This window comes from Prionailurus bengalensis, chromosome C2 (assembly GCF_016509475.1).
Source record: "Prionailurus bengalensis isolate Pbe53 chromosome C2, Fcat_Pben_1.1_paternal_pri, whole genome shotgun sequence".
Lineage (NCBI taxonomy): Eukaryota > Metazoa > Chordata > Mammalia > Carnivora > Felidae > Prionailurus > Prionailurus bengalensis.
The window spans coordinates 5,762,752-5,776,288 of record NC_057350.1 but is presented as its reverse complement, the minus strand read 5'-3'; the positions used below and the strand labels follow the sequence as shown (position 1 = coordinate 5,776,288).

Sequence of the window (13,537 nt, the reverse complement as noted above, 5' to 3'; positions counted from 1 at the left end):
AAGGGCCTTAACTGAGTGTGATTTCCTGCTTATTTTATGAGCAATTTAAGCAACAGTGTGTTTTCGGTGTCTTAAAGTATTATCATGATTCTCTGTAGCATGGGCACAAACATGGTGGGATGGGAGCTTATCCATCCTGACCTATGATAAGCTTTGTATCATTTTACCCCTTCATCTTTCTTCACCTCCACTTCTACACCTTCTCCTCCTCGTGGAAGGTCATGGCAGATGTGGATGTAAGAAAGTGGGCAGGCAGACATGCGAACCGAATGCAAGCACTAGGGTTCGTGTAGATATATGTGTACTAATGCTGTGTGGTTTATTGGCCCTGTATTAAGCAAAGGCCTTGTTCACTTTAGGAAGGTGGGCCTTTTTTAGACTGCCAGCTGAATGGGTGCCTCAGAAGAAACCCAGCCCATTGACCCAATGGCTATTGTCCGGTGACCCTCTAGATATTGGCAAAGGATAAAGAACTTACCTGCGTCCCATTGATCTAAGATAAAGCACTCTGGTTTCAGACTTAGCCTAACAAGATGACCTCTCAAAGACATTATAAATCAGGTTAGAGACAGGCAGAGGTCCAGAGGAAAATTAATTTATTGTCACCCTGGATAATGGCTGTTTTACTACACAGCACGCCTTTTACATCTGTAGATCTGGATCTCTTTGTGGCCATTAACTCCAGGCTCCTTCCTGAGAGAGAGAGAGAGAAGTGGACTTTTTGATACAATGCTTGTGTGTTGAATTCATTTTAACGAACATCGTCAAGGCAGGATTATGAAAGTAATCCATTAGAGAGGCAGTCATGATGCAGAATTTTTATTTTTGCACAGCTTGAGAGAAAATGAAAAAAATGGTAAACTTCTAAGTTTGGGGACTATAGAAGTTTTAAATTGATGAAAGATAGTTTTAATTTTTTCCCCAGAAAGTAGCATTTAATTTCCTTTGCATACAAAAGCAGTCTGTGAGGGTCTGTAAGGGTGCAGACAATAAACTGTCAACAGGGATCAAATTCTGAAACTGTGGCAAGAATAAAGAAAGCACACTTCACAAGCACGGAGTCATCTAATGTTTGTTCCGGCAGATGAGCTGTGGACCTGGTCTGCAGGCTAGGTAGGTCAATGTGCCTACCTGGAAAATAAATGGAAGGAAGCAGTGATGGAAAAGAGGGAGGAAAGGAAGGAAGGAGGAGGGGAGAACAGGAAAGACATTTCTGAACATGTCCTCAGATGGTAATAACTGGCACCAGTCTGTGCTGGTGGCTTAAATAGGAGCCTGTAGAGACTATTAAGAGAGAGAAAGGTACTTGTGTAGTGTGTTACCTGGGCAACTGAGCTGCCATGGTCATTTGATCAAGTTTTCTGATCAATGCCAGACCCCTGTTGTGAAGACCTAAGAGAGTCTGGGATGGGGTGTGAGTGTGGGTGCCGTGGGCGGATGATGTGCACTTTCTAAAGCACACCGTGTGTCATGGGATGAAGAATGAAGTTCAGACTACTTAAGAGTACGTTTTCTGGTAGGATGAGCCACGTGATAAATAATTTAAACTTGGAGGAAAAAAAATTAAACGTTGAATTTCAGAGGAACTTCACTTACTATTGGCTGGTTTTCCTCCGGGTACAGAGGAGTGAATCAGAGGCAACATATTCTAACATGGTCTATTGCAAATTTAGATACCAGTCATGGTGGTGACAGAACAGGTCCCGGAGGGCAGGGTGCATAGAGTTCCCTGGTCCTCTCTTCATTTCTCCAGCAAGCTGGTGCTACCTGTGGGACTCTAGAGGAGGAGTCTGCCAACGTTTCTGTGCTGGGTCAGATGGTAATATTTTCCACCTTACAGACCATACCATCTCTGTTGTAACCACTCAGCTCTGCCATCGTGGCACAAAACAGCCATAGGCAAAATGCAAATGGTGCACATGGCGGTGTTCCAATTACATGTTATTTACAAAAGCAGCAGCGGGCTGGATTTGGCGCGTGGGCCATGGTTTGCTGACCCCTGGCGTAGCTAGAGGGCGAAGTGCTGTGGAAAGGCAAGGAAGGAATGGAACATCTGGGAAGCTTAGAACACCTGGCCAGCCCCCGGTTATGGTCGGGACCAGCTGTGTCTTCTGTGCTCTTCTCAGCCATTCCTGAGGAGCTTGGAGTGCTGTTACCTTCTCTGGTTCATTAAATTGGGCTCTGTCTGGGTCAGTCCTGGTGTTTGCAAACACGACAGTCAAGAGGAAGGAGGACCCAGCGATCAGTAGGAGACAAGAGAGGTAGACACCGAAATAAAGGCAGACAACCTTTCCTTTTTTATTTCGCTTAGACAAAATGCAAAGAGTGTCTCATTAAATTAAAAAATAAACAAAAAGAAAAAAAGAAAATCAAATTGATTCCCCCCCAACCCCTTCACTGACGGCACTCATCCTAATTAACAACAGAAGGAGGTCAAATTGAGGACCCAGTTTCTAATGGGAAAGAAAGGTGTGCAAACGTGACTGAAGTCTCCCCCCCTGCCCCCAAATCAAGGTTCCTTTTAAATTCACAAAGAGGGTAAATTTTTTTTCCTGTTTTCGTTCTTAAATCTTGTGTGATAGAACTTCCAGTCAGAAGGTTTAATTAGTCCCCCATGCACTTTGTAGAAAATCAGTAAAAATGCAATAGCCTGTGAAGATCATAAAACTGGACTTCTTTCCCAAAAAATCAGATGCCCAGGCAGATGGAGCTCACACTCAGACAGAAAAAAAGCAGGAGAGTCTTTGCACTGTCTGTGGTTTCAGTATTTTCTCTTTTTTTAATATATTTTGGCAATTTTCTTTAATTATAAATATTGGAATTCCGTAAAAAAAAGGTAGCTTTGATTGAATTTTTTAAATTGTATTTACAACTGCTGTCCAGTCATGCTATTTGTTATACCAGGGTGTAGGATTTTGCGTAGGGATTGTTTCCTTTCAAATGGCCCCGAGAGTCAAGCAGGGATTCTTGGGAGCTGCTCATCTTAGCTGCCTGTCCCAGCTCTGCTCCCTCTCGCTGAGGTAATGTGGCCACAGCCCCTTGTTGCCACTGCTGTCCCTCTCTCGTGGAGGACGTGGAGGAGGACGCCTCCATGGGGATCGGTTCAAGGACCGTGGGTCGCTTCAGGGTCCGACTTTTCTGAGGTTCCAAGCACGCTTGCCCTAAACTCAGGTCCCTGCTGGTGCTGGCACCGCTTCGGTTTAACAAAAAGTCCATTCTAAGGTATGGAGGCAAATGTATGAGGTCACCTGGAAGGAAACACAGAGTGGTTAGTTGGCTTCCTCATCTGCTAAGCAGGTGCCTAGTGTCATTCAGCGTTTAGAGCCGGAGATGTCATTGGACCTCGCCACTGCTTTGCAGGACCCCTTGTCAGAGCTCACTACAAAAGCAGGTGGAATTGTCCTGACACCCGTCCCACCAGGCGTCCCACTGGCTTTTCTAGGGCACCTTGGCTTAGGCTCTTAAGTGTCATGCTTCAGCAGGAGAAAGAGAAGTAACGAGATCCTTCAAAATCCCACCATGGAAAGAAAAACATACGTCAAAGGCGACAGCGTGCCCCAGGTACAAAGTGTGGTACACTGGACCCCGTGGGTGGTGACTGGAAGCACTGGGGGGAGCACAGGGCTTGAGGAGGGAGGCGGCGATGCCAAGGAAAAGATAATGGTCATTGGTTAGCCCAGGGCTTCGGGTCTTTCTTTCTCCAGGACGCACACAGACAAGAAGTGTTTGTGCAGCAACCAGCTGGGATGAATGCAGGGGGCTCTTCCCGGCCATCTGGGGGCCGAGGGGCTCACTGTTTTGGCTCACTTGTAACTTCTCCATGGCACACTGGGTGGGTGGGCGGTTCTGGTTAGAAAGTGGGCTGGGGGTGTGCTGTCCTCGAGCCAGGATGCCAGACGGGAGGATGTTCAGGTGCGGGAGGCATGGTGATGGTCTGAGCTCAGGGGATGTCCATGGAATGTAAGAGGAAATAGAACAGTGAGCTAGAAAAGGGCCCAAGGATCCTGGCTTCTGAATGGAGGGTGGCCTCATGGTGAAAGGGAAGGACGGTGTGGGTGGGTATTTACACATCCCATTTCCTAAAAGCCGTGACCCATCTTTATTCTTGAGAGTTGAATAAGCCCATTATATTCATTTGCTCGTTTATTTATTTACATGACTATTATTCTTGTCATTTTGTTCTCAGACTTAAGAAAACGTGGCATTCCTTTACCCCCAGGGTGATTGGAAAATGTAGGTCAAGAATGCCTCCTGCTGTTTCTGAGATCCAACTGAATGTTGAACCCGTGGCATATTTGCAAAGTGTTGGGACAGATTCGGGAATGGCTGTCTATCCCGCTAAGTCCCCACTGAATGAACAGGACTTATTAAGCCCCTTGCAAAGCAGTAGCTTCTTGGTCCCAGCTGGATTGCAGGGTGCTCAGGTCCTAGATGAGGTAGAACAAATGTGTTTGAAATGAAAAGACAAAGCCCATGATAGCTGCTCTCTGCCTGCAAGGGCTCTCACGTTCGATTTCGTGATCAGAGGGTTGGGGTAGCTGAGAAAGGTGGGGGAGAATTGCAAATCCTTAGTAACGGAAAGAGCCCAGCCCCCACATCTTTGTGTACGAAGGCTGCCCGCGCTCTCCTACTGAACGTCTGACAACTCTCTGTGACTATCCAGTATCTCTGAGTGATCCACTTTTCAGGCAAAGCTTTATTAAGTTGTACGATGCTCTAATTAGCCCTTTTGACAGTGTGAATACTGCAAATGAGCTTTCTTAATAATTCATGCCCTTATGAGGAAGAAAGCACCCGAGTAATCGGTGGTGAGCTGTGTTTATTAAAGGCACTTTATGTCCATTAAAATCCCACCCCACGTGCCAATCCAAGTACCACTAGGGAGACTGAGTTCTCGCACCCTTCCGTCTTCTATGTTCTTCAGATGCCTGCAGATCCCAGAGAACTCATGCACTCATCACTCCAGGGAGAGACAAGGGGACTGGAAAACCTGAATATGGGTTGACGATGCTGACAATCTGGATAGGGGCACACCCGCTTCTCTTAGCGTCCTGCCCTCCGCCTGCTCGTTTCCCTGAGCGATTTAGGAGCAGAGGTCTGGAAGACGTTGCCTGCATTTAATCTGGGCTCAGTCTCCTCACTCATAAAATGGGGGTACTCGCAGAATCCACCACACGGAGTTGCGGTGGGGATTTCATTAGATAATGCACGTGAAACGGCTTTACTGTCAGACATCTCCCTTCTCAGAAGGTCTGAAGTTAATGGCCTGGAGACCTGCCAGGGGAATGAGCTGGGAACTCTTCTTTCTACCTTGGCTTCTGTCTTCAGTGGGTTGGTTAGTGCCCACCCCCTATTCCCTAAGATATGTCCATGTCCCAGCCCTCAGAATCTGTGAGCGTGACTTTGCTTGGAGAAAGTCTTCGTTTATGTAATTAAGTTAAGGATCTGGAGATGAAGTCATCAGGACTTGGGGTGGGTGCCAAGTTTGGGGACAGGTGTCCTTCTAGGGAAAGGCAGAGGGAGACTGGGGACAAGAGAAGAGGGAGGAGCCATGCGAAGAGGGGAGGAGGGGTGGAGAGGTGCTGCCCCAAGCCAGGGAGCACCTGCAGCCACCAGCAGCTGGAGGCAGCAAGGAAGTGGTTTTCCCCTGGAGTTCCTGGAGGGAGCACATGTCTGCTGACACCGATTTTGGAATTCTGCCTTCCCAGAACTGTGACAGCACAAATCTGTGTTGTTCTGAGCCGCCCAGTCCGTGGTACTTTGCTATGGCGGCCGCAGGACACTCACACAGATGTCCTTAAATCTTGTCTGGGATGGGCTGGATCTCCTTCAGCGGGGAGCAGAGCCTCTTTGAAGGCATCTGTCTCCACAGCGAGCAGGTCTTTGAGTCCCTCCCACTCCAGCCTCCCCAGCTGACCCATCCCCAGCTGCTGTATCTTCTCTAATGTTCTGTGGAGCAATACGCCCTGACGAGAACCCACCAGAACCCTCTGGAGTCGTCCCACACGTGTGAGAGGACCAGTGATCCCGGAGAAGCTCAAGCCTACAGTCACCTCCGTCAGGCACGCGTGGCCCTTGGCATCCTTGTGTGTGTCAACCCACTGTGGCCACAAACTCGTGGCTTTAGCGCTGTTTCCAGTAAAACCAGTTTCAGTGGGGTTTGCCTCTATTTTCAGGAGGATTCAATCATTTGTTACTTAAACTCCTCTTCTTTGCTTTAGTCCGCCTTACCCCTCCTCTTTCCCTCTTTCTCCTTCTCGTTTTGTTTCCCTCATGTGGACCCTCTTCTCCAAGAAGTAAAGAGCAGAGGGAAGGGGTGAAATAGTGCGGGTAGGAGGGGGCAGGGGTGGCAGCGACACGCAATGCAGTGACCAGCGCACAGATGGCAAGGAAAGTGGGGTGCGTGCGCACGCGTGTGTGTTATATGTGTGGATGTGTGTGTGCTTGTAACTGTGTGTGCATGTTTGTGTGTGTGTGTGTGTGTGTGTGTGCGTGTGACTATGTGGGTGCAGGGGTCTGTGTGTGCGGGTGGGTGCATATGTGTTTGTGTATATGTATGTGTGTATGTGTGTGCATGTGAGTGTAAGTGTGCATGTGTTTACGTGTATGTGCGTGCATGTGTGTGCATGTGTGTATGCATGTGTTCATGTGATTATGTGTGTGTCTGTGCTCGTGTATGTGTGTATGCATGTGTGAGTGTGTGTGTGCGTGTGTGTGTGTGTGTGTGTGTGTGTGACACACAGAGGGGAGGAAGCCCTGGGGAGAAGCTGCCACCGAAGGAGAAGTGGAAATGCACAGGAGAAGGGACAGGTAGAAGGGCCCGGGCTCACATACTGGTGGCTGGAAGGGAAAGGATATGGGGGCCCCAAAGCCGCCTTCCACGTCTTCTTCTGCCCTACTTCCATAACGGCCTACACTTCTAGCACTTTCCTAGTTAGCTAGATCCTGTTAGCTACTTTCCCAAACCCAGCATGAATGCAAACACGGTGATGGGGGAAGAGTCCCAAATGGAACTTTGGGGCACACTCTGCCCACTGATTTTTGTGGGTTTTAATTCATGCATTTGTGTGTTGTGAGCAGTCTCCCCACTGTGCCCTGCTCCTCAGGCCTGGCCCTTGTGTTGGAGACGTGGGGTGAGGGTGGGGGTGGAGGGGTCCGGACACCTGGGAAAAGGTGCTCTGAGGGGCTGAGCTTAGGGGCTCAGGTGCCGGACCGGACCACAGTCAGAGGGGTTGACACGGGCGGTCAGGGTGGGGTGAGTGGGGGGAACGGGGCTAAGAGAGCGGAGAGAGAGAGAGATGGAGAGATCAGAGAGTGATCAGGGAGAGACAGAGACAGATGGAGAGACAGAGGCAGAATGAGCGATGGAAACACACACACACACACACACACACAGGGAAGCAGAGGGAAGAAACACGAAACAGAGAACTTGGGCAGGGGATGAAAATGGGAGACAAAGAGCCATAGCAGATGGGATGCAGCACAGGAGTGGAGGAGGACACGGCCACATGGGCCCCCAGCATGCAGATCACAGGTGAGGGTGTGGCCCTGTCCCCTCTCCTGGCCATACTCACCTACCTCGGGGCCTCTGCATACTTCCTCAGCCTGCAAACTCCAGATCACAGGCTGTCCCTCCTGTGCCCCCGAGACATCCACCTCCAGGGACTAGGGGGGAGGGGGTGGCGCAGCCATTGTTCAATGTTATGCCTTATTGTTGACATAACGGTCCATTCCTCATTTTCCTGTCACTGCCCCTGGGACCTTCGGCGCCACTAGTCTCTCTGAGAGTTCACACTGAACGAGTGGCATTGATTTCTCCCTCTGTCCCTAACCACCTTGCTTACTGATGCCAGTCGTGAACCAGCACAGACCCTCTGACGGCCCCATACCCCCCAGCAGGTGCATGGCATACTCAGAGCCTGCCATCACCCCCACGGGGGCTTCCAGCCATGGTTGGCCCAGCCTTGCGAAAACGGCTCTAGTGAACCTGTGTCACTTATCTGAAGCCAGGAGACGCTCCCTCCTATCGGGAAAGCAAAACTTCCCGAACTTTCTCAGGATACTCAGACGCACACACAGTTTGAATGCACTTCAGCTTTGGAAGAAGGATGGCAAAATCGATACGGAAGAAGAGCAAGAATGCATTGATTCAGAAAATCTATAATGATGTGCCTTCCATGAATCTATTCTCGGGCGATGCTTCCAGCCATTTGGCATACCCCACACTAGGGAAGGAAACGTCTAGAGTTTAGACCAGTGGTTCTCAGCAAAGAGTGATTCTACCCCTCGGGAAGCAGGAGGCCATGTCTGAAGACTATTTGGATGTCACAGTTGGGAGGTGGCTGCTACTGGCCTTTACTGCACACAGGCTCAGGATGCTGCTTAAAACCCTACAAAGCACAGGACAACCCCTCCCCTTCACCCCCCCGCCAAAAAAAGTGACCCTGATTCCAGTGCTCACTGTGCTGTTGAGAAACCATAGTTTAAAGGGGCCAAAGTTCACAATTCCAAGTGGACCCTCATTTTTCTTTAATTTTATCTGAAAACCATTTAACTCAATCAGAATAAGGGATTTCACTGCTCAGCTTCTACTGGTCCACAAGGGGTTATGGCCTCGGTTCTTGGGAGAGAGCGAGGGACGGTTCCCATGCAACAGTGGCCACGGGGTCTGCCTCTGACGTGGCCCGATGCAGTGGGAGATGAGGATGGGGTAAGAGCATGAGCTAGCAACTTCTGGGTTTCACGCAAAATTCTTGCCTTTGCCTCGAAACGGTGCTGTGACCCTTTTGGTGTTTGCCTCTTATCTGTAGTCAAGAGAAGGGGGCACGGTGAGTTCTAAGGGCATCTTTAAGCCTTCCTTATGCTCTTCACTATCTCACCTGTGGACACTAGGTAAGCACATCTGTATCAGGAATCCGGGGGTAAGTATGAAACAAACAAATGCATTTTGGGGAGGCTACGATTCCAATTCACACCGCAATAGCCCTCTTCCCCCTCCATGCACCTAAGACTGCACGCGGATACTTTCACAACAAATTCTTTGGGAATGAAAGTGAACCGGAGTCCCGGGGGGCTTGGCTGTCCTCTGGGGCCAAATACAAAGGAACTTTCATCAATTTCTAACAAGGCTTCATCTCTATGCTTGGATGGGGCTGGGTATTGATGCAAAGGTAAGAAGCAAAGAATGCTTCCAGCACTTTCACTAAGAACCACACAGATCAGGCTTGTAATGATGCTACAACATCAAAGAGCTACTTACAAAGGGTAAGCTTGGAGTCTGCCCACTCTGGAGCCAAACGAGATCTAACACTTTTTGAGTTTAATATTAATGCTGAAGCAAGGTAATGAAAACTTGTAAATGAACCTCTCTTGGTAAATGAATCTTCGCTCCCAAAAGGCAAGCAGGAAAACCCCTAAATAAATAATGTGAGACCGATAGCGGAGGCCTGTGTGTGCTGATTCTGTTACCATTCTTGGCTTGTACTTAGGAGGCTTCATGCATTTTTAAGAGCTCATCAATACCGCGATCTTCCTACTCACTGGTGAACTTTAAACACTACACTGAGGTATGAAGCGGGGCTTTGAGTTTGTTGCTGCTTACGATTCCTCTGAAATCAAGTAGTTCTGAATAAAAAACAGGATCAGAAGACCTGCCCCAGCATTTGGGCAAGGTCAGGACCACTGAGCAGGGTGTTTGGAGCACCCGGTGAGGAGGGGGCCGTGAGATTCAAGGAAGCTCCAGCTCCCACAAAAGATCCACAAGGACCCACGTGCTGGGGACTACTGAGAGGGTGGCCTGGTTGGAGTCTTAGACCTGCTCCACCAGGGGGCTGGCAGACCCGTGTGCCCTGAATCATCCCACAGGAGGACTGAGTTAATCTGGACGTGAGAGGATTCTAGGCAGAGGAAATAGACATTTGTGGAGTTGAGGAGCCCAGAAAGCAGGGGTCTTGATGGGTGAGGAAGACGGGACTGGCTTCTCAAAGCCCCATGAGTCTTTATCCTGAGAGCAATGGGCAACCACACAAGGGATTTCAACATGAGAGGACTGACTGTATCACTTGAATTTAAAGCTTGTTGCTTCCAAGTTCGGGATATAAGATACGTTAGAAGTTGGGGCCAGCTGTGTCCACACAGGACTTTGCTGTCTTCTTACATTTTTGTATATTCCCAGCACCTTTGAGTTGCTCCTGGCTTATCATGGCATCTCACTTGTGTGTGTGTGTGTGTGGGGGGGGGGGTGTCCCTGTCTTCCATAGGCTGGATTTGGACCTTGTTTCTTGGACCTCCTCATTTATCTGCCTTGTGTCTTCAGGTTTCTTTGTCTGCTGTTTACTATACTACATGCTATTCTGATAAATAAGGAGACTGTGGGAAGTGTTGGTTTAATATGTTAACACTTTTATGTCTTAGGATAATACCCGGTGCAGTATCTTTTTATAGAGAAGATATCCAATAAATGTGGGTTGCATAAATGAGTGTAAAACATTTGTGTCTTTCTGGAGATGCCAGACTTGCACTGCGGCAAAACTTTTTGCCTGTCATCCGTGGCACTGGAATCTAGAACCTTCGTTCTGGCCGCTCAGCAGGACACAGCTGGGCCTCCTGCCTCTTCCTCACACGTTGTCAGGCGTGGGTCTCCTCCTTACCTTGCACTACCTGTGGGCTGGCTCCTAGGCAACCCAAGCTGAATCCCAATAAGCCAGCCAAGAAAAACTGAGCTAGAGGGCTCGGGGTCCGAGAACAGGCAGTCAGAACAAAAGAATGCACACTTAGGAACTGGAGGACAGATACGACGGCAGCACCTACGATAAACACGCGAGAGTCCTCGGAAGGATGGGAAAGCCTGGGCACCTGGAACTAGCAAAAGGGAGGAGGCCGGTGCAAAAGGCGAGCCCCTCAGAACAAGCCCACCATCACTTCCTGTGTTCTGGAGACGTCACACTAAAATAACAAGTCAGTCCTTAAGAAGACAAAATCACAAATGCACATCAAAGACATCGGTTTCCCAGCAGGGAGCCAGGAAGAGCTCCTTGGAATATTTAGGTCTATCCAGGGCAAGGGCGTACAGCAGTATTCAGAGGTGTTGCTAATGGCCCCAGGGTCCTTCTAACTATAAATACTATGGGAGCATTCGAGAGTTTGTCAGCTCAGAGCAAAGTCTTGTTCCACGAGGTGAATGTGAAGCTCATTCATTCCAGTCTCCTGCCTTTGCGCTTCCCTCTGCCTGGACCGCTGTCCCTTTATGGTGTCTGTCAGGCTTTCTTTGCCCCAGCCACCATTTAGATCTCAGCTCACGTCTCACTGCTCCCAGAAGCCTTCCTTGACCATTCTCCCCAACTCCTGACCCCTGCCAGGCTTTGTCCCTTTCCCCAGTTACTTCCCTTCCCAGAACTCCCCACCATCTGAAGCTGTATTATTTGCTTCCTTGAATAGTGTCTGTCTCCACCTCCAGGAATGCAAGTTGCCTTAAGACGGGGTGTTTGTGGGTTTCGTCTATCATCCTATCTCCAGCTCTGGAAGTGGGGCCAGTTACTGAGTGAGCACTCAAAAAATACATGCTGACGGGAAAAAGGAGGCTGAGAGGCCAGGAGAGAAGGGTCAGGGACATCTCTAGAAGGATGGAGGCCAGAACCACGCACGTGTGCAGGGTGTGTGAGCGTGTGGGAATATCAGAGATACTTGCACTGGAAAGGAGACCCTTTCCATAGCTCTTAGAATAACATTCGTGATTGAAACTTGAAAATCTAATTTTAACGAGTGCAAAAAAGAGAACGATGCAAGTCTGAGGCACGGGGCCCCAGCCGCTCAACCCAGAGGGATTAGGGAAGGTGGGAGGCAGAGCTGCTTGAGAGGAACTGTGTGGCACCCTGGGTCAGGAGGAGGGAGTCTGCACCAGGTGACCTGCCCCGAGCAGAGCCACGTCCTCAGAGGGCGAGGGAGATGGAGGTAGAATGAGGCTGAAGAGGGGGATTTGGGGCAGTGAAGCTCTCTCTGGGGTGTAATTCTGATTCAAGAGCCAGCACAAGAACCACATGGGCTTCGGAGGGGAGACAGCACGATCGCAGTAGCTGAGAGCAGGAAGAGAAACCTTCTTTGGAGGTCGCGAAGGGAGCAGAGGATGGCTTGCCCTTCAGGTAAGCACCTCTCGCCCATGCTCTTCTCTTTGCATGAATGCACACATCCAGGAGGGCATAGATGGATCCGAACACTGAAGTCCCCCAAACTGCTTCGTGTAACTGGTTGTTCAGAGAACCAACAAGTCAACAGAAGGCAGTGGCCACTTCCGGCTGGAAAACCTCAAGTGCATTCATCACGGGAGGGGCTGATGGGTATATATTTAAGGCTGGGGTCCCAGAGTGTGAGAGCAGAGATCTAAGTGGACCAACCCTTCTCCAGATGCTCCCGAGGCCAGGATGCATTAGGTGGCCTATGCGAACCTTTAAATGGATTTTAGTAGCTTCGTGCAATGGCATTTCTTGATGGCATGAGGATAAATCTCATGAATAAAGGAGGAGCAGTAATTCAAGAACATTAGAAACTGGCTCAGAATGCTACCCGAACCCAAGAACAGCTACTGTAATCAAAGTATTGGAAGTTGCCTTGACCAAGAGGGAAAGAAGCTGTTAAACTTTCCAGCTATTTCTCGGAGGAAGATAGAGTTTGGCTTGTCTTTTGTTTTTAAAGACGGAAATAACCATCCCTTATTGCAGAAAATAAAACAATAACACAACTGGCATTTTACATAACATATAAACATCCTAAAAATTCAGTAAATGCAGAGTTCAAGTACTATTGAACATCGAAAGCTAGATCTGATGTTTGCCATGTGTGAGAGCCTTCACATTGCATGGGGGGCTCCCCTTCTGTGGAAGAGACTTCCTTTCCACTTGTCAAGAGCAAGAACAGAAAATAAGTCACTTTATTTAAAGTTAGGCTGGAAGAGGGGGTGGACTGAAATGTTCTTTTTACTAACAAGTTCTAGTAATTGTAATATCTTAGCCAATTGGTGAGTTTTGTCATCATAACAGCTATGTGATTATCACAGAGATCTGCATTCATTCCATATCTTTAAGCACCTACCATAGGTGTCACATACAGGGGTGGGAGCATATATTCAGTGCCATTAAGTCATTCAAGATATTTCTGACTATGCGGCCAGATTATCTGCTACACACCGGGAGAGAAGTTTGGAGGCAATTAAGACATGTCTTCTGTCTTCCTGGAGCCAGGATCTGGCCAAGTTGATTTAACTTGACCCTGACTTGATTTGCATTTAAAAGCTTTGGGTCCCAAGAAGACGCGAAGGTGAGGGGAAAGATGGGCAGAGACTGGGGAGGCTTTGCTGACACTGACTGATACCATCTAGAACCACGGGAACACAGGTAGGAATGAGGTTTGAAAGCACTCAAGGAACTGATGATTTTGAGGCAGCCTCCAGTCAGCAGAGTGATAAATTGTAACCTTGGGGTTGGTGCCTGGTGTTGAATGTAGTCTCCTTATAAAGACACAACTGAAAGGCTTTCCTAAAAGCCTG

The 13,537-nt window shown here is 48.8% G+C and overlaps 1 protein-coding gene across 1 annotated transcript in view; it reads right to left on the bottom strand.

Annotated features, from left to right (window-relative positions):
• Nucleotides 1-865: 865 nt before the first annotated feature.
• The window catches only part of DSCAM (DS cell adhesion molecule), a gene marked incomplete at its 5' end in the record, with an annotated part of 763,637 nt that continues 750,965 nt past the window's right edge, over nt 866-13,537 (bottom strand). Inside the window, one exon of the mRNA XM_043595968.1 lies at nt 866-3,248. Within this exon, the coding sequence (XP_043451903.1) occupies nt 2,896-3,248 (353 nt within the window). The remainder of the gene's footprint in view (nt 3,249-13,537) is intronic.